At 45.4% G+C, this 27,425-nt stretch overlaps 1 protein-coding gene across 7 annotated transcripts in view; it reads left to right on the top strand.

Annotated features, from left to right (window-relative positions):
* KIF1A (kinesin family member 1A) overlaps positions 1 to 27,425 on the top strand; it is a 4,129,412-nt gene that overhangs the window by 927,085 nt on the left and 3,174,902 nt on the right. For all 7 annotated transcript variants that reach the window (XM_069618139.1, XM_069618143.1, XM_069618141.1 and 4 more), the window contains exon 12: positions 11,758 to 11,836. In XM_069618139.1, coding sequence (XP_069474240.1) covers positions 11,758 to 11,836 — 79 coding nt within the window. The remainder of the gene's footprint in view (positions 1 to 11,757; positions 11,837 to 27,425) is intronic.

The following is a 27,425-nucleotide window of genomic DNA, read 5'->3' as shown; positions in this document are numbered from 1 at the left end:
ACAACACAGGGTTTGTGTAGAAAGCCTGCTATGCCAACCTCAGCAGAACATTTGACTTAAAAGGATGTCTACATTGAGACCTTTTATTGGCATGGGCTTGGTTGGTCGGGAGGCTGCAGAAGTTCCAGATTGGTTTTAGGAAAAATATAATCACTTCTCTCAATGGTTTTATGTTAAGCTGTCTCCAAGAAAAAGCCTGTGGCGCAAATTCACTTCCTGTATTTGTGGCAGTGATAGATTTCTTTATAGGGCTTCGACACGATAAAAAGATTTTTGTTGCTGTTCAAGTTAAAGGAATGGAAGATACCGGATAACCTATTAGCGATGTTAATGTATCTGCATGAGAATAACTCATTGCAGGTAAGGTGGAACAGGCAGGTCTTTTTAACTGAAAAATGTCCCATATTTAGAAGGCTTAGACAGGGCTGTGTCCTCGCTCCCAGTCTGTTAAACCTTTACTTGTCAGACCTAGGGGAGTATCTGGCTTTCTCTTCCTTTGCTTCGCCTAGAATTTTTACTGTACCATTTGTTTGACTAACCTGTGCCAATGATGTGTTCCTTATAGACCAAACTCAAATTAGTCTTCAGCACCTTCTAGAGTCATTAAATCCTATGCTAAAATGAATGAACTGGTTACAAATGAAGGCAAAACCAATTTCATTTGTTTTTCAAGGAATAAGAAGATATCCATGGTTTACACTTGGAAAATGGACATGCAATCATTGCAGCTAGTACCACACAGCACTTATGTTGGCTTCTATATGGCTGCAACCCCAAACTGAGGTTCGTTTTAATAAGATTGTTAAATAAAGTGACTCAGTTGGTGGTGCAGATGAGAAAGATTAGCAGTAAGTATTGTAGATTCTCTTAGTTTCTCTGGTAGATTTCTACAAGATGTAAGTTGGCCTGACATTATTGCATGGACAGGAGATTACCTACTTATCCAGGAGGATTGTGTGGGATAAGGTTGAGTCAAGAGTGTGGAAAAATAGTTAAATTTGCTGGACATTTTATCCATTGCAGTCTTGAGTTATAAACTGGGTTTGGCGTCCCTGGGGTGTTGGTACTAATGGAAGGTTCTATCATTTTATAGAAACATTCTGGAGCCACCATTGGGATCCTCATGTGGATCTAAAAATGATTCTGGTTACCAGCTTGTGAAACACTTTAATAACTTTGCTGAGTCAATATTCAGAGATGATCATTAATGTTCTGAGGTTGTAATTGCCAATCCTGTTTTATCCTAAAAAAAAACGTTCATGGAGATTGGAAAATGACCACCATGACCATCGAGGTAATGCGCTCCTATAAATGATATAAGAGCTTGGCTATACGCGTCAAGCTGATGGGCATTCTGTCTGCTCATTTAAAGAAATTTCCCAACTCATATTGAAGAAGCCAGTTTTTGTGCTTTCAAATGAATTTACTTTTAACTGGTGAGATACTCGCCTTACGTACAAAAAATAACTAGTATTAAGGCCTGTGAGTTTTGTAATAATGGAAACCGTGTTCAGTCAAGGGAATATCTTTTTATTCAATGTCCTGCACTTCAAAATTAGATGACTCTTATGTTTGGAAAATGTATACATGATACTTTGGCAGTGACTTCATTGGAATTATATGACAGATTAACTAGTGATCATGAAACTCCAATAATTATTGCTGTAATGTTGTTCCTGAGTTGCATTGGTTTAATATTGATTAGGTGGTAAATATGTTATGAGTTAAGGAATATTATGAATTTTTGATCTGAGCGGCATGGGGCTCATTGTTTTTTTGGAAATTATCGAATTTTAGCTCTGGTGTGTTTAGCAGGTTGCTTTTTATATTTTCATTATTTATAAAATGTGAAATTTTAAAGAACATTTGATATGATTAGGCTTTAATAAACTGTTTTAGCCCGGCATTATGGGATGGTGAAGTACTGACAGTGTACAAATGTATTCTGTATTCATTCTTGTGGTTTGTATATCATGGGAATTTTGTGTAATGTTATCTTTGTGAATCCAAATCACAATTAAAATAAAAAATATATATAATCAATCTTCTGTGTGGCAAAGGATCGATTTAGCAGGCAGAAAACATTGTTTTATTTGTCTTGTTATACGACAAACGTCCACTGGATAGCACTGCATGACTAACGAGAAACAATAGGTTGCCTTAAATTTGAGAATAAAGGGAAACGAAAACTAAGTTAAGAAATCAATAACTACAGGGCAGCATTAGGTTACTGAAAAGGCTTATACATCATTATTTTAGGATCAAAATGTAAATCATCGATATTGTGACAATTCACAGGATCACATCACTTCTCCCCAGAGGGGAGCTCTTCCATGTGAGGCTAGGGAGGTGAGCCTTCTACGCAACAATCCTCCTAGGGATGGCAGAATGCGGGACCTCACAGGGAGAGACTCCCTCATGGAGACAGACTCCTGTTCTGTGATGGAACTCCCCAACCCCCTTTCCTTTGAGACAATGCAATCCTTGAGGTCTTCCAAGAACCAACCTGAGAAGACTGTCTGTTATTATAGTTCTCCCTCCTTTTCTCATATAAAACATGACATGACAATACCAATATACAAGGAGGAACACACAGAGCGATCATTAGTTATCTCTCAAAGGTACTGAGAAGAAGAAGATTGAAGGAATGATGCCAGCTATTTCTTTTACATGTCTAGACAGTACTAAGAAGAGGTGGCTGCAAGGAAGCATGAAGAATACCTCATCGATACAGAAGGACTCTGGCTTTCCGCTGGGAAGGACCCAGCGACATGCTATTAAAAGCAAGAAGGGACTTAATGAAAAGAGAACCTGGTGTGAAGCCTGGCAACCTCAGGGAGGTTCAAACATGGGAACAAGAAAGTGAGTAAGAGAAGCTAGTCTTCGGTCGTAAGGACGCTGTGAAATGCTGGGAAGAACTCTCCATGGGGGAGCGGAGAACCGACCCATGCAGGAGCTGTAACAAGGCGATTCATGGCGTGACCTCAGGGAGGTGGACTGTGTAGGTCTTCAACTACGCTGACACCAAAAGACCCAGTAAGCCGCAGAGCCAACGCGGTACAGCAGGGAGCAGAGACAGAAAGAGACGCCAAGATCATTCAGCAACAAGACGCAAGACCAACACCTTGGGAAGAGCCAATGACTTGTGCCTACGAGAAAAGAAGGTAACAGGAGTGACATGTGACCCGATAGGGGTTTGTGCAATACTGAAGAGTACTTAGGGAGTAATCCCCCTCATCACAGTAACTACAGAAAAGGTAATAAGGGTGAAGAATGCCTCAGGAGTAATCTTCCCGGTCACAGTAATTACCAAGAAGGTATCAAAATTGAAGAACGTCTTATGAGTAATCTCCCTCGTTCCAGTGACTATCGAAAAGATATCAAGGCTCTAGAGTACCTCGGGAGCAGTCTCGCTCGTCACACTAACAGTGCTAAAGACACACTTGTGATGAACTAGGAATGAGACGTGGACACAGAGGACTCATTGTGATTTGGTATAAACATTTATTAAATAATAAAGGGGGTTGGAAAATGCCTCACTGTCTCTAATCTAGGAGGTATTTCTCTATCTCAACCAAAACTAAGAGTCTGTCCTGTGTTAATATGTTCAAAGCAAAAATGTCCTGTGTCTGAAATCCTATTTTAGGACTTGGATTCTAAAAGTAACTCTAAGGTGCTAAGTCTTTGGCTCTGAAAGTGCACAAATGTTCAAGTTCAACAAAAAGGTACAAATCCAACAAAAGTTCTAGATGGATATTTTTTACAGTTCCAGGGAATTTCTTCCTTCCATAGGTTTCTCTCCACCACAACACATGTTCAAACGTATATCCAAGTTCTTTATAGCTCAAGCGAATAACCCCCTCCTCTTGGTATTGCAATCCACTCCGGGGAAAGGTCTTTTCCACATTCAATGCAATTCAAAATCCTAAGGGCATGAATCTTCTTTGGGGTTCTTCTTTCAAAACAACACAATTTAGATGCAAGTGCTAGACTCGCAATATACCTGGTATACACTCCTGCCAGGTATTATCTTATAGTTCTTTCATACAACTTGGGTGCGGGTCCCAGACTTGCATATTACCTGGTGTACTCTCCTGCCAAGACTTTGTGTTTCACTATTCACCAATGTTAAGGACAATGGGGCATGTGTCTTCCTCAAGTTCCTTCCCTTCTTTCTCAGACTTCACAATGTTACTCGTTTACAATTCTCCTCAAGTACTTTGACTGTGAAGATTACAACTTATTTGACTTGGAGCCCTTTACTCCCCCTCTCTGGTAAATTAGTTCACTCTCTTCAGTCTCTCTATTTAAGCCCCCGGCATCCCATTCCTCCACAATGGGCTCACTAGTATTATTTTCTTCCTCTTTTTGCTGCAGGTCCCGTTTGGGTGCTCCTTGCTGCACATGTGTTACTTGGGAGGCTTTTAATCGACAGCGGCACTGAGCATCGTTGCTCTCCACGCCGTAACTAAGCCTGAGCCTGCTTTGCGTTCCTGCTGCATGTCTCTCTGGTAGCTACGCTGGCTACCAGTTATGCTCTCCTGACCGGCTGGTATGGAGTCTGCTTGTAAGCTTCTCCTCTCCTCACTGGTGGTCTTGTTCGGTCACAGCCTTCAGTCCCTTCTGCTGCCTGGCTCACCTGCTGGGTTGTAGTGTCCTCGTTGGCTTCCTCTCTTGCCGCCACCACTCCAGAGCTCTCGGGGTGCTGTCTTGGGTTGGGAATCTGTCTTCTTCTGGTTCGCTGCTGGTACACTGCTTGTCACGCCTGCCTACGGCTTTCGAGTCAGTGCCTGGAGGAGTTCTCTGTCGGCTTTTAGCGGTTCTATTTTTGAACTTCTGCTTCCAGGAAGGTAGATGCTTGGAGCCAATCGGCTTCCCCCAAACACTGGACAGCACCTTTTGGTTCAGTCTAGTAATCGTCATTTGGGCAGTCCTCTTTCTCAACTCAGTCTTTTTGACTCTGTTTTCTACAGAATATTGGAGGATATTGTCAGCAGACTTTGCTGGTTGTTGATGGGGATTTTTACAGTATGCCATCACGGCATGAGTAATGGGATGGAAAGGGAGATACCATGTCTCATCTAATGATGCTTGTCCTTCCCCTTGAGGGGCGCATCCCCTCATGTGTGATTCCTTAAATAGCCACCGCCAAGGTCAGGAGCAGGTAGCGGCTGCTGTCCCCTGGCCACATGAGGAGAGGCTAAATCCGGGAAAGGAGTGCTGACATCATCAGATTCATCACACACTACAAGTGAAGAGTGCATCAGGAATAATTTCCTTCGCCAAAAGTAACAGTTTCACAATTAGCAAGAGTCAGAAGGGCATCAAGACTAATCTTCTTCGTTGGAATAATCGAAAGAAAGAACTTAAAAGTGAAGAATGCCTCAGGAGAAATTTCCCTCATCACAGTAATCATAAAAGGGACATTCAGAATGAAGAAAGTTACAAGAGTGGTCCCTCTAGCAATAGTGCTGTTAAGAATAGTGAAAGATCCCAAGGTCATTTTGATCACCCTTGTTTCATTGCTCAAGAAGATGACCGGGGAAGCCTGGGAGTTTATATTGTGTTAAAAAGGAAGAACTGTTCAACAATTGGTCAAGCCAAGGAAAGTCCCTTGGAGGAACTTCAAGGACTTTTAAAGGCTGTCACCAGAGACTATCCATAAACAGCCTTTAAGGTTTATGCAGTTTGAACAGGGTAGGTGAGTCTTTCTCATGGTCTCAACTTTTGTTGAATCAGAAGCGATTTCAAAAGACTGTTAGAAATCAACCCACAAGAAGAACCATCATGGTCTCAACTTTTGTTGAATCAGAAGCGATTTCACAAGAAGAACCAATTGAACCAGGAGAAGGGAGTTATTCTGCTGGTTACGTATTTTTCTGTTTGTTTGCCGAACAATTTTGGTTAGTGTTAGGGTCAGAGTAGGATAGTTTTTGGAATGAGAGCAGACGTTTTAGTTTGACAAGCACCCTGGCGACGAACATCTGAGTTAGAATTCAGTTAGATATGGCAACCTTGAGTTGAAATGCCACCTTTTTGTCTGACTCCTTCTGACTTAACACAATATTTAATTGAAAAGGTATAAAGCATCCAGTAGTATGGTTATCATTTCTTCCAATAGAAATGTCCAAAGCAACAATGGCTGTATTCCAGGTGTATCCCCAATATAATTAATACTAGTTTATTCATGAAGATGTTCAGGTTGGCTTGTAAGCTTTCTAGTGCATGCATTAAAACACATTTCCTTCACTTACAGCTTGTCCATGCTTTCATTTCCTGCTAACTCAGCTCAAGAGAGAACGGTTGGCATTTGATTTTGCTTGAATAGTTTTGAGCATAGAGCTAACATGATTTCCCCCCAAGCCCGGTGAATAAGCCTGCTGTTCGGGGCTGTTTGCTGACCCTTCCGCGTTTACTGTGCATGCTACTTGTCTGCATTAAAAGGACTTACAGGTTACCTGGATTAAAAAGACTAGCAGCCACTCTTGTGGCGAAGCCCGATGAATAAGCCTGCTGTTTGGGGAAGTCGGGTGCAGTGCTCTTGTAGCCTACATACCATCTTGTGCATTCGTTCTGCATGGTGTTCCTTTGAAAAGACTGATTCCCGACAAGTGATTTAATTTTTTGCAGCACATGAAGCTTGGGAGTTTGGCCGGTTGTGGAGACTGTGTAGCCTGATGAAGCAGCTGTGGAGGGTCTGGCAGAGCATGCAAGCAGGGAGCAGACAGCTTGGAAGGCTGTATGCATGTCGTGTGATCCAGGCCAGCCAGACAAGGCTGTGTTTGATAAAAGAGCACCTTATGTTTGACCTTTTGAATAATATATAATCACAGGTAAATACATGCAGGATTTGTCTGTGCTGCGGACCAGAACAGTGCGCCTGTATGTTTATATGACTCTGGAACACCGCTTCAAAACCTAACAGCCTTGTGTTGTGCTGGAACAACAGGTTTTCTGTTGTATCCTTTTAGTGCTGTGAGGAGGGTTTGGTGGGAGACAGACTAAGGCTGCCCCTCGAGCAGTCGGGCGTTCTCTGCTCTCCACGCTTTTAGATCTAATTATTATTATTATTATTATTAAATTCCCAAATGATTACATTTAGATTTTATCTTTTAGGTTTTGTCGGTATATGCTTTTTATGTTTTTCTAGACTAATCTAACATCACATTTCTTAGTATAAGGGTGCAAGCATTAGGTTGTTATTGGTGAGTGTGCTTATTTGGATAATGATTTGTTGCTGCTTATATTAAATCGTTTGTGACCTTTTTGTTAACTTTGTAGCTGGATACGGTCTGCCGTGATGACCAAAAGGAAGGCAACCAGAGATTTCCCCCTCTAGGGGGATAACAAGTTGCATAAAATGCTTGAACCAATTAACTAGCTTAATGTTTTAATTACAGAAATTAAAGGGTTCCTAGATGATATTGGGGAAACAGGGAAGTGTGGAAGGTGTGGGGCCCAATCAAAAGTAGTGATGTGGCTCTTGGAATTAAATGCTTAGCTCCGAAAGTGAATTCATCTGGAAGAATAGGTGGGCTCACAAATGTAACACCGCAGGAGTTTTCAGTACACTGACCAGTAGGCCAAGAGGGAGGGACCAATTACTCATTGCCAATCGGTAACACGAGGGCAAGGGGAAAGTTCCCACCATGCTCAATTGGACCTATACCAGTTGGTTTAATGGATGATCCATGTCCTCTGACACTCTCGCCCTCACCACCTCAGGTTAGGCTAGCAACAACTTGCTTTCCTGTGATTGGTGGGAGCAAGGCTGAGGCAGCGGAGGAAGATCAGTAATCAGTGATCTTAATATCAACATCTAATAGGCATTCTAGCTTGTTACCTTGTGAGACCTCTACATGGCCAGAGCACGGGCGGGGAGGCCCTGAAAACAAATCCATCAATGGAACAACAGAAGAGGGAAAGTGTAAGTGCTGTGCACTTAGGGGCATGCTACTAGGGGCAGGAAAAGGCAAGACCAAGGGTATAAAGAACCAAACAAAAAAGCTGTACCCCAAAAAGAACAAATGACCCAAACGACCCTATTAAAAGGATACTATTCGAAACTGAGTAAAGCCGATGATGTGAATTTGGCTGGCCTAGTAGATAATCTAATGCGAATTAAGCATATGGTGAATACCATTTTGAAGGGGTTGATACAACTTACAGCTAAGGTGGGTGCAGCTAGTAAGGAGCATGCTGTTGTCCCAGAGCAGAGGACAAGGTTTAGTAGTAGTAGTAGCAAAGAAAGTATTGCCCCAAATATTATACCAATACTAAATACTACCACATATAATACCAACAAGCTACCTGCTAGATAGCATCATGCAGCTGTAAACCAAAATTGGGCTACAGCAATTCTTGATATTATAGGGAGGCGGACTGATATCAATTATAATAATGCTTGCAAAATTGCCACTGGTAAATACACGTCTTTGCCGGCAGCACGGGATCGATCATTTTCTTGGCAAAATAACTTGCCAACTTGTAACACTATAAGGAATCCGATGGGAGGACATTTCTTAGGGAGGAGGTCAGTTAAGGACCTGGCAAACAAAACAGTATACATGACGAAAGTCCTCAGACTTGGGGGTTGAGTTTATGAGAACAGTGATTCCCTAGTTAATAAAGTGATTCACTGGATGAGGAACGAAAGAGGTTGTATCTCCATTATCCGTGATGATAGTGTGGTCTGCCGAGGTTTAGCCCACAACAGAGTGGGAATGACTATATTCAGATAGTCCTAAAGGACGAGTGGCTGGGCGATGGTCAATATCATGAGGCAATAACTGTTTCTGGCCTGACTTCTGTGCTACCTGCAAGACAATCTGCTGGCAGATCACTAGACTCAAGTAGAGATGTTCATAATAAAAACCTAAAGAGACATGTTGAGGAGGACCTTGATGATGTACTCTGACTACCGGGGACATCAAGGATGTGTATGATATTGGCTCAGAGCTGCCGCATTTGGGTGCAGATCAAATACCTTCACTCTATTTAGCTGACAAGTCTGTGCTCCTGTCAACAACCCTATGGGACTGTGTTTGGCATTGGCACGTTTTGCCGCAAAGTGTGATGACTTGGGCCTAGAAATTAATCAAAGTAAAACAAAGGCTATGGTATTTAGCCATGAGAATTTCAAACCCAAGCCTTTGCATATTGTTTGTGGGAGACTCTGAGTTGGAGCAGGTCTGCTGGTACAACTATTTGGAAATACGATTATTGAGCTACGCTAGCTGGTCAAAGCAACTTTTGAAGGCCAAAACTAACCTGGAAATAACCAATGGCGCTGTTAGAAAGTTTTATTTTAAACATGCTGGGGGACCACTTAAGACCGTATTTTTGGCCTATTGGGCACAGGCCAAAGCTGCCACCATCTATGGTGCTGAGATATGGGGGTATGTGAACAATATGCCCCTGACTGTAACAATACAAACATATTGTCACTTCCGTAGAGTATGTCCACAGCAGCAGTCCATTTAGAATGTGATATGATTCCTATTGCCAACGAGGCTGGAACAAGGCCTGTTTTGTACTGGCTGAGGGTGTGGCAATACCCAGAGCTTGTGAGATATAAGGAAGCTCTCAAGTCAGTGATGTCCGTGGGGGGGGCGGTTTATCCACCTCTTGGATCGCACATGTAAATAAATGGCTGCTGGAACTTGTCTTGAGGGCCTACTGGGATGATCCTGTCCTGTAGCTATCCTAAACAATGCAAAAGAAATGGTCAAGGGATTGCTATTGGCCTATAAGAGAGACAGACTGTTGGTATTGTGTGGGGTGCCTACTGGTGGAAACGATCACTTGAGCTGTAAGATCATGTTTGCATTTGAAAGTTATCTAGACATTGTCTCTCCATTGTATACTCGAGCCCTATATATTAGGTTCAGTGTGGGATCATTACCAGTAAGATTGTATAGTAGCAGCTGGGTCAACTGCCAGGGGATTACTTGCCCTACTTGTCGTATGGTACCCGAAAACCTTGTATACTTTTTGTTATTATGCGAAGGCTATGGTATACATAGGAGGTACCTGAAACAGTTGTTCAAATTACACAGAATACGTACAATTGATCAAGCACTACACCTTTGTAAACTGAGAGAAAACTTTAATGTTGTGTATTTTGTTTCAAGATACATGTATTACTCATGGTGGAAAAGAAGTGAAAGTCTGAAAACTACAATATGAATTTTGTTATATAATTTTTATGCACTGGCACTTTGGGTTGTTCTCTCCACAGTAGAATGGTTTATATATACTGATATACTTATATTATGAAATTGATGAATTTTGCATCTTTTTAAGATGCTTGTGATTTTTAGGTTGCTGTATAAATCCTTTATTTATTTTAATTGTATGTGATGTGTTTTCTTCTGTACCTAATGGCATATTGTCAAAGAAAGGTTATACTGTGGGAATAAGACCCGAGGTGGCGGCCCAATCCCACCCCAGGTAATGCCCCCGGGGCTGTAGTTACAGGCCCGAGCATAGCAAGGGCCTTAACGACGTCCCGGGGGCATTACTGTGGGCATTATTGGCCCGCTGTCAAGGGTCTTATTAGACTGGGATACTAATGGCATTTCGAAACAGAAAAAAAAAAGTTGAACAAAAATGGCCACCGGGAAAGGGAAAACGTAGTCCATTTTCCCTTTCCACGGCGGCCATCGGGAGTGGACGCGCTGGGAACAGAAGTGTTACCAGCGCGTTCGCTCCCAAGAAAAGAAGAGAAAAGAAGAAAAAAGAAGGTACGTGGGGTTGGGAGGGTGGGGAGAGGATAGTTTGTGGGGGAAGGGGGTGGAGGAAAAAAAAACTTAACCGAGTCCCCAGCGGGGGACAAAGGCAGCCTCCAGCCATGGGGAGGCTCGGAGCGGGGATTGTCCCATTTCGAGCCTCCTCATTGGCTAAGGGGGTACCACGCCCCTCGCTGGGAACAGAGTACCCAGAGTACCCGGCACGCACTAACGTACATGGGAATACCGTGTGGTATGGCTCGAAAAAGAGCCAATCCACATGTTGTATTCCCGGTACGCAGTGAACTATGGATTCTCCATGCTCAAAACATTGGTGTACACTATTAAATAATGCTTAGTGGTCGAAAGGAGAATTTTGTGCACTCCCTAGGGGACTCAATTTGAAGTTTTTGTTTATGGTGGGAGTCTTTATGTAGGTTAATTCTGATTGCCCATGGTTGTCTTGCTTCCTGTGACCGCTCGATCCTAAGGAAGGCTGCATCTATAGGTGAGGCCTAGTCAAGGTGGATTGGCTGGGTATTTGCCCTCTCCTAATCAATAGAACTCTGGTGACCACAAAACAAAATAGGAACAGGCCATCTTTGTTTAACAAGGACTGGTGCCACTATCTTGCAATGGCCCCCAATGCACAATAAAGGGGCTATGTGCAATGTAGGCTGTGGCTGTAGGAGGGCTAGAGTTGAGCAGGCAGGTACAGCAAAGGAACATTTATTGGTTTGTCTAATTTTTTTATGATGCCCCGATTTTGGCCTCCCCTTTTATCACCCTAGCCCCTTAATAACAGTGGACATACATATGGGGAGTTTCCTCATCTAAATGATAGGACCAATTTACTTTTCTTGTAAAATGATAGGTAGATCTAAGTACTATAGGCACATTAGACTGTTATGTTGGGAAGGCCATAAACTATGCAATTCAAAGGATCTGATTTGCTGCTAAATTGAAAAGGAGATGAAAGAACATAAATCACAAGATCACACATTCATTATTTTTCTTTTTTAAACAGGTGGTAATTCACGAACAGCAATGGTAGCTGCACTCAGCCCAGCTGATATAAACTATGACGAGACACTCAGCACTTTACGGTGAGATAGTTTACATTTGAGCACATTAAAGACCTGGAGATCAAGTGTGAACATCATTGTACTAACCAGTTATGAGACTGGTCAACCACAAAGTACCCACCAGAAGAGGGCCAGACTGTTTTGATATTACTGTGAAAATGTTGATCTGCCCTATAAATTGTCACCTTTTAAGTGGCCTTTATTTTGTATTCTTATCTTATTCTCTCTCTTTCCCCGCACTGGTTTGGTGTATGCTTAGCTGCTGTTCTGCATGTCCTAAAAATAAACTTGCTACATTTCCTACATGACAGCATTATTGACTGGTAATATTTTGTAGGTACGTCCACCTCTGTAAGGACATAATTATAAGGGGCTGTACTTGGTATGATGCATGACTGGGTAAACAAATAACACATTCTATAGCTGTGTATGTAAATAACACATTATTCAACTCAGGAACAATATTACAATTCGTGTTAAATTTCAAATGCTTCATATATTAAATTCTGATGTTCCATTTAATCATTATATAGATTTATTGACAATTCCTCATCAGAATTATGGCCCCATGGCTTCGTGTTAAATTCTATAATGAGCTTTGATTCCAATTTCCTCAGGCGTCTTTCTCTGTTGCCCTTTCTCTTATGCTGTGGTATATGTGCCAAATCAACAAATCTAACAAGGGTAGCATCCGTGTTGTGGTTTTCTAAGTAATGTTTGGCTAATGGATAATTCTCATCCTTGTTCTTTATTGCTATGTAGTGTTGCAAGATCCTGATTTTTAACATACATATAGTTGAATCTATATATAATTTGTTGGACGGCAACCAATTGCAAAAACCACATATTTCGTAAGGTAGTCTATTGTGCTATTTATGGGGCATTTATTTTTTGTAGAATACTAGCAGTGCAAATGAATTGGTATTTCTAGATGTGAAATTGTTCATAGACAACCAGAAAATGTGTAGCAAACTACATAGGAAACCAATAGCGTCCAATTCAGTATTACATGCACACAGTCCTCATCCGAAACCACCTATTCATAGTATACCATATGGGGAGCTTATTAGAGCCAAGCATAAACATCTTGGTTAAAGAGATGTTATGGTTTCAAGGTAAAATCAAAAGACCAAAGAAATTTGGCAGTTATGGTAAGCAATGCAACAATATCTTGCGCCACCACAATGCACTGCTAAGACTAACACCAAGGACATCAAAGCTGACATCACAAATGGCATCATTGAGGACATCACTGATGAGATCACATATGCAGGGCGGTTGTTTTGATGAAAAGTCCCTACAATGGGTTATGTTTAGAATGTTGATAGCAACATATGAAGAGTGATCAGGAGTTAGTCTTAGCAGTGCATGGTGGTAGCGCCTGTTATGGTTGCATAGCTTACCATAACTGGCGAATATGTTTGGTTTTTCGATTTTTCCTTGCAACCATAACATCCTACCAACAAAGTTTTTTAAGTGAATTTCATAGGTTTTATTAGTGCAACTTACATAAAGTCCCTTTACAACTTTTTTTTCAGTGAATTCTAATTGTTTTTAGAAGTGAAAATGTTTCATGATCTTACAGCACTGTATATACGTTGTTAATAATTCCTGTTTTAACATATGTGAAAGAACTATAAACCTCCTTTAACAAACATATTTTTTGCAGCGCAAATTGATGTTGTTTCCAGCAGTGCATGCTGGGATGCAAGACATGGAATTGCCTAGACCATGAGGCTCGACCATGACCCCAGCCCCACCAAACCACCCCTGTTTTCCAGCACTCACCAGTCTCCACAATCCATGGGCTTCGGCCATGCCGGATGACCCAGTAAGCAAATCAGAGTAGACATTTGTAATTGCAGAGGGCCAGGCCCACTGCCCAGGCACTAAAGTTATATCACTGTTTTATGTACATACATTTGGACACTTTGGGAAAAATAAAACACAGGACGGATTTGCAAGAGCAGGCTTTCAAGTCCTTGCTGATGCTCCTCACGGACGTTTGCTTAAATCCCATCTAGCACTTAGGGCTGTAGCCGCAAGCAGAATGCTTTTTCCCCATTCAAGAATATCTTGATTGAAAAAAGGTTACTACATGGCCGGGGGCCATGCCCACTTTAACCCCATTGCCAGTCCCTGGTGGCAATGGCCACAGGCTATCCCTCAGTCACCAGAGGTATATCACTATTTCTTGTACCTACATTATGACACTTTTCAATAAAATAAACACATTTGCTTTTGGGTCCTTGTTCCTCGCAAAGGTTTGCTGCAAATCCATCCGTGTTTTATTTTTTGAAAAGTGTCAAAATGTAGGTACAAAGAAAAGCGATATAACAGGCCCCACTTAACAAAACTGCTTCAAACTTTGCACAAACATTCAAAAGCTGGGTCTAGATTTTCTTGCAAAACTTTGTGCAAATTCATCAAACTGCAGCAAAGTTAAAAGCAAACTAATAATGTTGGAACCGCCTCTAATTTTGCCCCCTCTTGACAAAAGCCCACATTCAAAGTTGGGTCTAAAATCTTTTCAAACTTTCATGCAGATTTGTCAAATGGCCCCAAATGTATAAGCCATTAAAACATTTTGGAACCCCCCCCTTAAATGTGTCCCCCTCTTAGCGATATGGCAACAAACTTGTCAAAAAGAGTTGCAGTTGGGTTTACAATTATATTACAAAATTACATGTAGTTTCATTCAATGGCGCCAAAGCTATAAACCATCCAAAAACTGCTTTTCACTGACGGTGTAATGTAGAAATAGGCATGGATGTCCTCAAATGTTTGTCAAGTTTGCGAACATCACAGAAATGTCCCTGAACATCTCAGATGTTCGTACACATCAAAGAAGGGAAAAACACCTGATTTTTGGCTTTTTCTAGACATATCCCATCCTCATGACCCCTCAGCTCCCCAGAGATTGTTTCATTTGTTTGACAATTGTAATGTTTTTATTAATATGTTTTTACCGCGATGTCTGCAAACTACGGGAACAGTTTGTGAATCCAGCATAGCATCCGTTTCAAAGGTTTTGGTGCACCTCACATTTTTAATTGACCAATCAGCTGACGTGTACGATGTCTGCAAACATTACGTGGCTCCCTGATTGGCCCACAGGTGTCCGCGGACACCGAGCCACAAAGTAATTCCTCAAACCGGACGGAGATCTGTAGTTATTTTGACTTACATTTTGGCCATTTCTCAAATATCTACTGGTCAGATTAGCACCAAATTTGCAAAAGCATGCTTTCGGAACCAGGGCGCTGCTCCTTGCGCAAGTCTGGTGCAGATCAGTCCAGCGGTTTAGGCTGTAGCAGAGAGCAAACATTTTTTTCTATTCATGTCCATCCAGATTTCAAATGTTTTGAGACACCCCCTGAAAACCCCCTTCACAAAATCGCACAAAACCTCATATAATAAATTCAGAGTTGGCTGTATACTTTTTTGCAATGCTTTGTGAGAATTCATCAAACAGCACCAAAGTTATCCTCTTCCCAAAAACTGTTCTTCCTATGGGTTGAACAACTTAACCATATCTATGGGGTCGCTACTGCAGACCCTGTAAAATATGTGTTTATTGGCATAAGGAGACCCTCCTATCCAGACTGCAACGGTTGACCCGCACAATCACCAAGCCTTATATACACACTGCCTTATATGCCCACTGCCTTATAACCCTTAGTGGTTCCATGTTTCCCAGGTAACACAATAACAAGTTCTTCTGATACTGGCCACATAGATAGCAACACGGTAAACAACTGCACCTGCAAAATATGCTTATCCTTGCACTTAACTGCAATGTAAACATGTTTATCATAACAATTAACTGCAGCCTATTTAACAGTTCGATCTGACCAACTCACATTTATAACTGTATTTGATTTACAAGTAATGTATCAATTAATACACAAATATACACAAGACACTTCCCTTCTTGTACATTGAAAAAAATAATATTGCCCTTAATGTTTATTCGCCATGGGTCTTAATGGTATACTATATTTGTTCCATGTGCGACAGTCTTCTAGCACTACTACATCATCGAACGCTTTGTCTACTCTCAGAGGACCAACAAACGTGCTGTCAGCTTTCAGAACACCACACGTTCTACACACCCAAACCTGATCACCACTCTCCACTCTGGTGAGTCTAGTGCCATATTATTATCATGTATTCTTTTTTTGGGATCATTTTTTAACATCATTCTCTCTCTAAGAACTTCAAATGGATTTAGCCCTGTAGTTGAGTCTGGTGCTAATCTGTAAGCCAACACCAACTTCCCTATGCATTCCTCCCAACGCAGGCCAGAACTAATTGCCATGCGTACACCTTGCATAAGCGTTGTGTTAAGATATCTAAATAAACATATTCCCATGGAAGCTTGGGAAATTCAAAAGGTTTAAGAGGTTGTACATACGTTTTATAAGCACAAAAGTGATGGGTGGAAGGTTTTGCATGAATCTGAACCACTGGCATTGCTCTGGGCAACCTTCCACACCACCGTTTTTTAGCCCATCTGCGCCATTGCAAAAGGGGTCCAGCCATATGCAAATCAGTCAGGTACTGCCACCAATGGTAGCAGCCCAGTCCGAACTGCTAGGCCAGGTCCCATCTGCACGGAAACACAAGCAACCCCAGACATGTTTCGGCCCTGTTGGGCCTCCTCATTGAGGTGCAGCTTGGTTCCCTATGGCGCAGCGAACAAGGGATCCACGTCTGGGCACACCCTCTCTCACATAGTGAGACAATCTGTAAGCACAAAAGTGATGGGTGGAAGGTTTTGCATGAATCTGAACCACTGGCATTACTCTGGGCAACCTTCCACACCACCATTTTTAGCTGTCTGCGCCATTGCAAAAGGGGTCCAGCCATATGCAAATCAGTCAGGTACTGCCACCAATGGTAGCAGCCCAGCCTGAACTGCTAGGCCAGGTCCCCTCTGCATGGAAACACAAGCAACCCCAGACATGTTTCGGCCTTGTTGGGCCTCCTCAGTGAGGTGCAGCTTGGTTCCCTAAGGCGCAGCGAGTAAGGGACCCAAGTCTGGGCATACCCTCTCTCACATAGTGAGACAAACTGTAAGCACAAAAGTGATGGGTGGAAGGTTTTGCATGAATCTGAACCACTGGCATTGTTCTGGGCAACCTTCCACACCACCGTTTTTAGCCCGTCTACGCCATTGCAAAAGGGGTTCAGACATAATCAGTTAGGTACTGCCACCAATGGTAGCAGCCCAGCCCGAACTGCTAGGCCATGTCCCCTCTGCACGGAAACACAAGCAACCCCAGACATGGGCTCCTGCAGGAGGGCGACCAGTTCCTAGCTATGCTACTCACCGGTCCCCGATGCAAGCAGACCCATGCTTCTCCGCGTCAGTTTCAGTCGCTGGCAGGTTCAGGAGAGCAGGGGACGTCTCGTCGTCGTGTTGATTCTGCAGCAGCAGAGTTGAGTAAAAGATGTCCCAAACGAAGGGAACCCGCACAGTTTGTTACCACAGCAGGGCAATGGAGCGGCCGTGTGTATCTCAGTCAAATGTACACTACTCACTTCAGACCTGGGAACGCCAAGTGTACGAATCGTGTGAGAGTGACAAGGACTAGAAATACTACACAACCTGGCGGTGGTTACAGAGCAAGACTCCTGTGTAGGCTGGTCAGTCTGCTGGATGGCCCAGAGACGCTTCCGAAGGCTTACGAGCAGGAGATGGTAAAGATGCCGACAATAGCTGTTCCCGCTATTCCAAGGGTCGAAGTACCAGTACAGGCCTTCTGGTTCGATCAAAGGTAAAAAGGGTTTCACAAGGCGTCAGCAGTGCAGAGGAGCAGTCCTTCAGCGGGTCACCAGCGATTCCTCGGTTCAGCCTCGTGGTTGCAGGATACTTGGCTCCTGTATTCCTTCATTCGTGAGAACTCAGGAGATCGACATGGTAGTGGTGTTTCCAGCCCCCTCTTATCCACGGTTCCCTTTGCGCCAAAACGGAGGGGACCCAATGGGAGATCCGCTCATCAACACTCACACCATTCGTGGACCTATCACGGACCACGGTGGTCCCAGGCATTCACACCACCCTAGACTCTCTGGCACCCAGGATGTGTATTGGGACCAGACATCCCAGCCCACATCCTGGAGGCACACAAGGCCTGTGGCAGCCCGCGAAAGCATCCGTGTTTCGCGGGAAAGTACATGCCCAAATAAGGAAGGCCCCGGGTCGGCTCGACCTGGGGAAGGTGAAGGGAGCAAGACGGTCAGCGGACAGAACAAAGGAGCCTCGTGGTCTGGCCATTTTGGGAGCCAGGCCACAATTTTGGGCTAAGCGCGAGAAACGCGCTTAAAACGCCAAAAGGAGCTCAAAACACAAGAAACGATCGCTGCCACCATACCTGTCCGTGAATCACTTGCACCGATCAGTTACAATCCTAAACGAGTATCTAGGGCCTGTAGAAGGCTAGAGACCCAAGAGAACAGTAACTTAGCTTACAGTGCCCTCTTGTGTCATGTTGCACGAAAGCCGCAACATGATAAAAGAAACTACGGAAAACAGCGTTTCCCGGTACTGACTGTCTTAAGGGCATGTCAGTTTCCCCGTAAGAATGGAGCGAAAGCCCAGAAGAGTGCGGCAGAAGGCTGCACTTCTCTGGCAAAGTCGAGAACAAGGTGAAAAACAACAGCAAAAAGTTTAGGGGTTGCCACATGGAAGGAAAATTACCCACAATTACGAAATCTTTCCTAACACTCGCCCCTCCCAGACTATGGACCAGGGGAACTAATCCACCCCTGGATGAGTCTCTTGTTCAGGTCGGTTAAACATTCTGGACAACCCATCAGCATTGCTATGTTGGACACCTGGCCTATGCTCAATAGTGAAGTCGAAGCCTTGTAGACTTATGGACCACCTAAGCAACTTTGGATTCTCCCCCTTCATGTTCATTAGCCACTTTAAGGGCTTATGGTCAGTTTGCACAGTGAAGTGGGTCCCATAGAGATAGGGCCTCAGCTTCCGTAGGGCCCACACAACAGAGAAACATTCTTTCTCTACCGTGGACCATCTGAGCTCTCTGTCCTTAAGCTGGCGATTAATAAAAACAAAAGGGTGTTCCTTACCCTTCTCATTTATTTGCGATAGTACAGCTCCTATCCCAGTGTCAGAGGCGTCCGTCTGCACGATAAAAGGTCTTTGATAATCAGGGGCCCTGAGGACAGGGGCCTGGCACAAGGAGTCTTTTAAGCCATTGAAGGCCTTCTCACACTCGTCGGTCCAAGTTACCTTCTTGGGTTTCTTCGGAGTGGTGAGGGCAGTCAGAGGGGCAGCTATGGTGCCATAGTCTGCCACGAAGTTTCGGTAATACCCCGTGAGTCCTAAGAAGGCTCTCACTTGGGTCTGTGTAGTGGAGGTAGGCCAGTCTTGTACTGCTTGTACTTTACTGGGAAGAGGCTGTATCCTCCCTCCACCTACTTCATGTCCAAGGTAAACCACTGAGCCTTGTCCAATCTGGCATTTACTAGCCTTTATGGTCAAGTGTGCTTTCTGAAGAGCCTGGAGCACAATCCCGAGGTGTTTCACATGGTCTTCCCAGGTGGCACTGAAAACTGCTATATCGTCCAGATATGCAAGACAGAATTCGTCCAACCCATTCAAAACATGATTCACAAGCCTCTGGAAAGTGGCAGGTGCATTCTTCAACCCGAACGGCATTACCCGCAATTGGTAAAGGCCGTCTGGAGTAGAAAATGCTGTCTTCTCCTTGGCATGTTCTGCTAAAGCTATTTGCCAATAGCCAGCAGTGAGGTCAAACGTGCTGAGGTACTTGGAGGCACCCAAAGTATCCACCAGCTCATCTGTTCGAGGCAAGGGGTGTGCATCTGTCTTGGTGACAGCATTCAGAGCCCTGTAATCCAGGCAGAACCTCAATTCAGAAGTGCCTGCCTTTGGAACCAAAACCACAGGGCTGGACCAAGGACTACTAGAGGGTTCAATCACCCCAAGGTCTAACATCTTGTTGACCTCGGTCTTAATATAAGACCGTACTTTGTCTGACATCCTGTATCCCCTACTTTTGGTAGGTACACTGTCTCCTGTGTCTATGTTATGTGTGCACCAAGGTGTCAAACCAGGCGACTGTGAAAACAGGGGGGAAAACTGCCAAAGCAAACTTTTCACCTCAGCCTGCTGATCAGAAGTCAGGTGAGGGGCCACTCGGACACCCTCAAAGGAGCTATCTGAAGGACCGCTTTGGAACAGGTCGGGGAGAGGTTCAGACTCCTCTTCCTCAACATCTGAAGCCAGTAGCAGTGCTGCGATTTCGACTCTTGGGACGAAAGCCTTCAGCCTATTTCCGTGAAACACTTTGGGAGCCTGTCCAGGCCTTCCAAGGTCCACTAAATAGTTAACCTCACCCAGGGGCTCCACCACTGTGTAAGGGCCTGACCATTTGTCCTGTAAAGCTTGAGGCCTTATGGGATTCATGATCAGGATTTGCTGACCAGGTGTAAAGTTGATGAGGGAAGCTTTCTGGTCCTACCAATGTTTCACCAGCGCTTGTCCTGCCTTCAATTTATCACTAGCCAAGCCCATCAGAAGTACCATCCGTTTTCTGAGCCCTAGCACATAATCTACTACGTTCGTAGTAACAGGGGGAGTGGGCATCTCCCATCCCTCTTTGACTATGGCTAAGGATCCCCGTACAGGATGACCAAACAGAAGTTTGAAGGGGCTGAAGCCAACACCCTCCTGTGGTACCTCTCGGTAGGAAAACAGTAAGCAGGGTAAAAGAAGATCCCATTTTCTTCTCTGAGGTTCTTCCAGAGCCCCAATCATGCTCTTTAACGTTCTGTTGAAACGTTCCACCAGACCATTGGTCTGGGGCTGGTATGCAGAAGAGAACTTGTAGGTGACCCCACATTCTTTCCACATAGCCTGCATATACTTCAACATAAAGTTGCTGCCACGATCCGACACAACTTCTTTAGGGAAGCCAACCCTAGTAAATATGCCAAGCAACGCTTTTGCAACTGACTTGGCAGTTACAGTTTTCAATGGGATGGCCTCAGGATATCTGGTTGCATGGTCGACCAGCACCAGGATAAACCTATTGCCCGAGGATGTTTGCGGGTCAAGGGGACCAACGATGTCGATCCCTACCCTTTCGAATGGTATTCCCACAACTGGGAGTGGTACCAATGGAGCTTGGATTGTCAAGCCAACCTTACCCGATAACTGGCAGGAGGCACAACTCCTGCAGTGACTTTCTACTTGCACCCCCATCTTGGGCCAGTAGAAGTGCATGGATAACCTTTGCTTGGTCCTCTTAATACCAAGTTGACCAGCAAGGGGCACTTCATGCGCCAACTGCAGGAGGAAGGGCCTAACAGCAAGGGGAACCACCAACCTCCTATGGTCTCCTTCTGTAGACTCTGTGGGCTCACTATACAGGAGTCCACCTTCCCAATAAATACTATGCGTCCCAGGAGGTTCACCCTCAAGCTGGGAGCAGGCCTGTCTCCTTAGGCCTTCCAGAGATGGGCACTCACATTGGCCTTTACTGAATTCGTCCCTATCAGGACCACCTTCTACTAACAAGTTTTTTAGTTCAGGATGGTCGTTGGGGTCAAATACTTCAGGCATCGCCACCTCCTCGTCAGGCCCGGGCGATTGACCAACTTCCTCCACCGCAGTGGTAGGCGAGCTCGGGGGAATATTCTCTTTCCCTCGACTTGACTTGTTTACTCCTTTCGCGTTGGGTTTCCCCTTCGGCTGGGGCGGCGTATTGGTCTTGGCCAATGCTGCCCGTGCTTGAGACCGTGTGTAGGGTCTTTCGGCAGTGTCTCCTACGAGCCCTAAAGCTCTGAGATCATTACCTAACAAGACCTTTCCTGGGACCTTTCTCTGAATGCTCACTGGAATCCTGACTGCTGTACCATTTAAAGTAAGATTTACAGGTATTACTGGGAACATACGGAGTGGGCCGTCAGCCAACTTAGTGGGCATCAGAGTAGCTCTGGCAACTTCCTCTGAGTCTACCAAGGTAGAATCCACTACAGTGCGACTGCACCCACTATCCCTAAGAGCTGGAGTATCTACTCCATTGATCAGCACACTGTCTTTAAAGTAGTGCTTGGTATTATCTGGAATCCTAGCATAAGCCTCTGCGACTTTAGGCTCCCAGGAACCCAGGGAAACTAAAACTACCTCAGCTTCTATCCCGCTGGGAAATGAGTCTGAGGAGAAGGATGCTCCTGTAATCTCTTCTTCCTCGTAGGAGGAGAAGGCCAGATTAGCGGAGTGGACCCCCAAAGGTCTAACCTTACACCGGGGATCCCCCTTCACGTGGTCAGTTGCTCCACAAGCAAAACAAGATCCATTGGGTCTGTTTACATAGGGAGGCTTATTGTAACCAGAGTTCTGTTTCGGAGGCTGACCTCCACTACCCTGTGAGTTCTCTTGTGTCTTACCCTTATTTTTCTTTTTGTGGCCCTTTTGAGAAGAAGATTTATCAGATTCTCCACCCTCCTTATCTTTGGACTTTTTCCCTTCCTCCTGCTTACCACGATGAGTTTTGTCCTTATGGGACACTCGATGTGACACCCATAAGTCTGTGGCAATGGCCAGCTTCTTAGGATCTATCTCCTTCAAATCGGCCAAATGCTGCTTAAGCTCCGGGGAAGAAGATGCAAAAATGTGTTCCAGCATGACAAGATTTATCATGCCTTCAAAGGTAGAAACCTTATAACCTTCGACCCAGCCAGTTAAGTTTTTTAAGGATTCGGTGACATAAGATACCCAAGTACCACCTTCTTTTTTCTTATACTCTCTGAATCGTTTCAAATATTGGGCCGGATTCTTTCCAAACTTTAAAATGAGAGTTTGCTTTAACATTGCGAAATCAGCTCACTCAGCCTTCGACATTTCCATAATGGCACTACAGCCAGAATGGGGAAGCCTACTGAGTAACCAGGCAATCTTATCAGCATTGTCAACTTGTTGAACTTCGCATGCATACACAAACACATTCAGCCAGTCCATAATGTCATTCCTTTCCTCATACACACTGAGCAGATCTTTCGGAAACCGTGGATGAGAGGAGGCCCCAGACCCATGTCCAGGATCCTTGGACCCATTTGCAACCTGAAGCTTGACCAGTTCCAACTGGTGATCCCTGTCTTTCTGTTTTTCTGCCTGTTCGATTTTTAGTTTGGCTATGCTGAATTCAAGCTCCTTCTGCCTAAACCGCAGCTCTTGCTTCTTGAATTCAAGCATAGCCTCCCCATCAGCACTGGCAGAGGAAACATTAGACATCTCATCCTCCCTGTCCTCGTGGTCGTGGTGGATCAGTGCAGCGGCAGAACCGTCGGTTCCACCAGTGAGAGCAGCCCCACCTCCTTCCGCACTGTCCTCAGAAGTTATAGCGTCAAGCTGCGCTTCTTGCCACGCCACGATTCTTTGGATCATATCCAATTTCGTGCCTTGAGAGGAAACACCACTCTCCGCACACATCTTTTTCAATGTTTCTGATTTGGAAGCATTTAAAGTTAACAAGGTATTTGTTTCCATACTGTTAGATAGGACTATGGCCTTTTTAAAGTTATACTATAACAATTCACTACGTGTCCTGGTAGGAATAACTTGAAATGCCTTAGTTCGTGCGCAACACTGGATACCTTCAGTCGTATCCCATCGCTGTACACCAATTTGTTAAGACGGATTTCTGAACTCTGTCCTGGCGGCGCAGAAGTTCAGAAGGCCAACCTAATTACTTGGAACAGGGTAACCTCTGGACAAGCCAGACCAATCAGGGTAGCGATCGCGGCGGTCAAAACTAGGTCTCAAGAGGGGTGAGGGTGACTGAAAGCCCGCAATGAGCACACAAAGCAAGGACACTTACAAACTACTCCAAACAGGTGTTATATTAAAAATATATACACATGTATTCCAAGGCCTTTAAAACAATGACCGTAGCGAGAAATCACAATACAACTCTAGTAAACCAACACATACCATACCAATACAATATATATACAAATACAAACAAGTCTCAAGCGTTAGATGCACGAAATGTGTAGTCCACCTAAAAGGGAAGGAAAACAGGCAGTGCAAAATAATGCTTAGACCCAGTCCGCCTTCAGAGGCACCTCACTAAAAGGACGTCCGAGCCCTACGAAGAGTGGAGCCTTGTGCTCAAAAGTACCTGCACACGCTGGTGCCAACGGGCAAAAAGGGGAGTCTCTTCGAGGGAATCAGGCAGTTCAGTTTAGTGCACAAATGAAGAAGAACAGAGTTCCGCGACTCAAGCGCAGCCTCCACTGTGGGCAGAAGCAGAGCGCGAGTACGGAAAGGCGTGCTGTTTTGACACAGCGGGGAAAAGCTATGGGCTCCTGCAGGAGGGCGACCAGTTCCTAGCTATGCTACTCAGCGGTCCCCGATGCAAGCAGACCCAGGCTTCTCCGCGTCAGTTTAAGTCGCTGGCAGGTTCAGGAGAGCAGGGGACGTCTCGTCGTCGTGTTGATTCTGCAGCAGCAGAGTTGAGTAAAAGATGTCCCAAACGAAGGGAACCCGCACAGTTTGTTACCACAGCAGGGCAACGGAGCGGCCGTGTGTATCTCAGTCAAATGTACACTACTCATTTCAGACCTGGGAACGCCAAGTGTACGAATCGTGTGAGAGTGACAAGGACTAGAAATACTACACAACCTGGCGGCGGTTACAGAGCAAGACTCCTGTGTAGGCTGGTCAGTCTGCTGGATGGCCCAGAGACGCTTCCGAAGGCTTACGAGCAGGAGATGGTGAAGATGCAGAGAATAGCTGTTCCCGCTATTCCAAGGGTCGAAGTACCAGTACAGGCCTTCTGGTTCGATCAAAGGTAAAAAGGGTTTCACAAGGCGACAGCAGTGCAGAGGAGCAGTCCTTCAGCGGGTCACCAGCGATTCCTCGGTTCAGCCTCGTGGTTGCAGGATACTTGGCTCCTGTATTCCTTCGTTCGTGAGAACTCAGGAGATCAACATGGTAGTGGTGTTTCCAGCCCCCTCTTATCCACGGTGCCCTTCGCGCCAAAACGGAGGGGACCCAATGGGAGATCCGCTCATCAACACTCACACCATTCGTGGACCTATCACGGACCACGGTGGTCCCAGGCATTCACACCACCCTAGACTCTCTGGCACCCAGTTTGTGTATTGGGACCAGACATCCCAGCCCACATCCTGGAGGCACACACAAGGCCTGTAGAAGCCCGCAAAAGCATCCGTGTTTCGTGGGAAAGTACATGCCCAAATAAGGAAGGCCCCGGGTCGGCTCGACCTGGGGAAGGTGAGGGGAGCAAGACGGTCAGCGGACAGGACAAAGGAGCCTCGTGGTCTGGCCATTTTGTGAGCCAGGCCACCATTTTGGGCTAAGCGCGAGAAACGCGCTTAAAACGCCAAAAGGAGCTCAAAACACAAGAAACGATCGCTGCCACCATTCCTGTCCGTGAATCACTTGCACCGATCAGTTACAATCCTAAACGAGTATCTAGGGCCTGTAGAAGGCTAGAGACCCAAGAGAGCAGTAACTTAGCTTACAGTGCACTCTTGTGTCATGTTGCACGAAAGCCGCAACAAGATAAAAGAAACTACGGAAAACAGCGTTTCCCGGTACTGACTGTCTTAAGGGCATGTCAGTTTCCCCGTAAGAATGGAGCGAAAGCCCAGAGGATTGCGGCAGAAGGCTGCACTTCTCTGGCAAAGTCGAGAACAAGGTGAAAAACAACAGCAAAAAGTTTAGGGGTTGCCACATGGAAGGAAAATTACCCACAATTACGAAATCTTTCCTAACACTGGGTGGAAGGTTTTGCATGAAGCTGAACCACTAGCATTGCTCTGGGCAACCTTCCACACCACTGTTTTTTAGCCCGTTTGCGCCATTGCAAAAGGGGTCCAGCCATATGCAAATCAGTTAGGTTCTGCCACCAATGGTAGCAACCCAGCCCGAACTGCTAGGCCAGGTCCCCTCTGCATGGAAACACAAGTAACCCGAGACACGTTTCGCCCTTGTTGGGCCTCCTCCGTGAGGTGCAGCTTGGTTCCCTATGGCGCAGTGAGCAAGGGACGCACTCTGGGCATACCCTCTCTCACATAGTGACACAAACTGTAAGCACAAAAGTGATGGGTGGAAGGTTTTGCATGAATCTGAACCACTGGCATTGCTCTGGGCAACCTTCCACACCACCGTTTTCTAGCCCGTCTGCGCCATTGCCAAAGGGGTACAGTCATATGCAAATCAGTCAGGTAGTGCCACCAATGGTAGCAGCTCAGCCCGAACTGCTAGGCCAGGTCCCTTCTACATGGAAACACAAGCAACCCCAGACATGTTTCGGCCTCGTTGGGCCTCCTCAGTGAGGTGCAGCTTGGTGCCCTATGGTGCAGCAAGCAAGGGACCCACGTCCGGGCATACCCTCTCTCACATAGTGAGACAAACTGTAAAATGAAAAGTGATGGGTGGAAGGTTTTGCATGTAGCTGAAGCTCTGGCATTGCTCTGGGCAACCTTCCACACCACCATTTTTAGCCTGTCTGTGACATTGCAAAAGGGGTCCAGCCATATGCAAATCAGTTAGGTACTGCCACCAATGGTAGCAGCCCAGCCCGAAGTGCTAGGCCAGGTCCCCTCTGCACGGAAACACAAGTAACCCCAGACACTTTTCGGCCTTGTTGGGTCTCCTCAGTGAGGTGCAGCTTGGTTCCCTATGGCGCAGCGAGCAAGGGACCGACGTCTGGGCATACCCTCTCTCACATAGTGAGACAAACTGTAAGCACAAAAGTGATGGGTGGAAGGTTTTGCATGAATCTGAACCACTGGCATTACTCTGGGCAACCTTCCACACCACCGTTTTTTAGCCCGTCTCCGCCATTGCAAAAGGGGTCCAGTCATATGCAAATCAGTCAGGTACTGCCACCATTGGTAGCAGCCCAGCCCGAACTGCTAGGCCAGGTCCCCCCTACACAGAAACACAAGCACACCCAGACATGTTTCGGCCTTGTTGGGCCTCCTCAGTGAGGTGCAGCTTGGTTCCCTATGGCGCAGCAAGCAAGGGACCCACGTCTGTGAGACAAACTGTAAGCACAAATGTGATGGGTGGAAGGTTTTGCATGAATCTGAACCACTGGCATTGCTCTGGGCAACCTTCCACACCACCGTTTTAGCCCGTCTGCGCCATTGCAAAAGGTGTCCAGCCATATGCAAATCAGTTAGGTACTGCCACCAATGGCAGCAGCCCAGCCCGAACTGGTAGGCCAAGTCCCCTCTGCACAGAGACATGTTTCGGCCTTGTAGGGCCTCTGCAGTGTGGTGCAGCTGGGTTCCCTAGGACGCAGTGAATAAGGGACCCACGTCTAGCCATACCCTCTCCCACATAGTGAGACAAACTGTAACATCAAAAGTGATGGGTGGAAGGTTATGCATGACGCTGAACTATTGGCATTGCTCTGGGCAACCTTCCACACCACCGTTTTCTAGCCCGCCTGCGCCATTGCCAAAGGGGTCCAGCCATATGCAAATCAGTCAGGTACTGCCACCAATGGTAGCAGCCCAGCCCGAACTGCTAGGCCAGTTCCCCTCTGCATGGAAACACAAGTAACCCGAG

Source organism: Ambystoma mexicanum, chromosome 10, assembly GCF_040938575.1.
Source record: "Ambystoma mexicanum isolate Mex_15411 chromosome 10, UKY_AmexF1_1, whole genome shotgun sequence".
NCBI lineage: Eukaryota > Metazoa > Chordata > Amphibia > Caudata > Ambystomatidae > Ambystoma > Ambystoma mexicanum.
The sequence above is the reverse complement of the archived record's forward strand: the minus strand, read 5'-3'. Positions and strand labels throughout refer to the sequence as shown.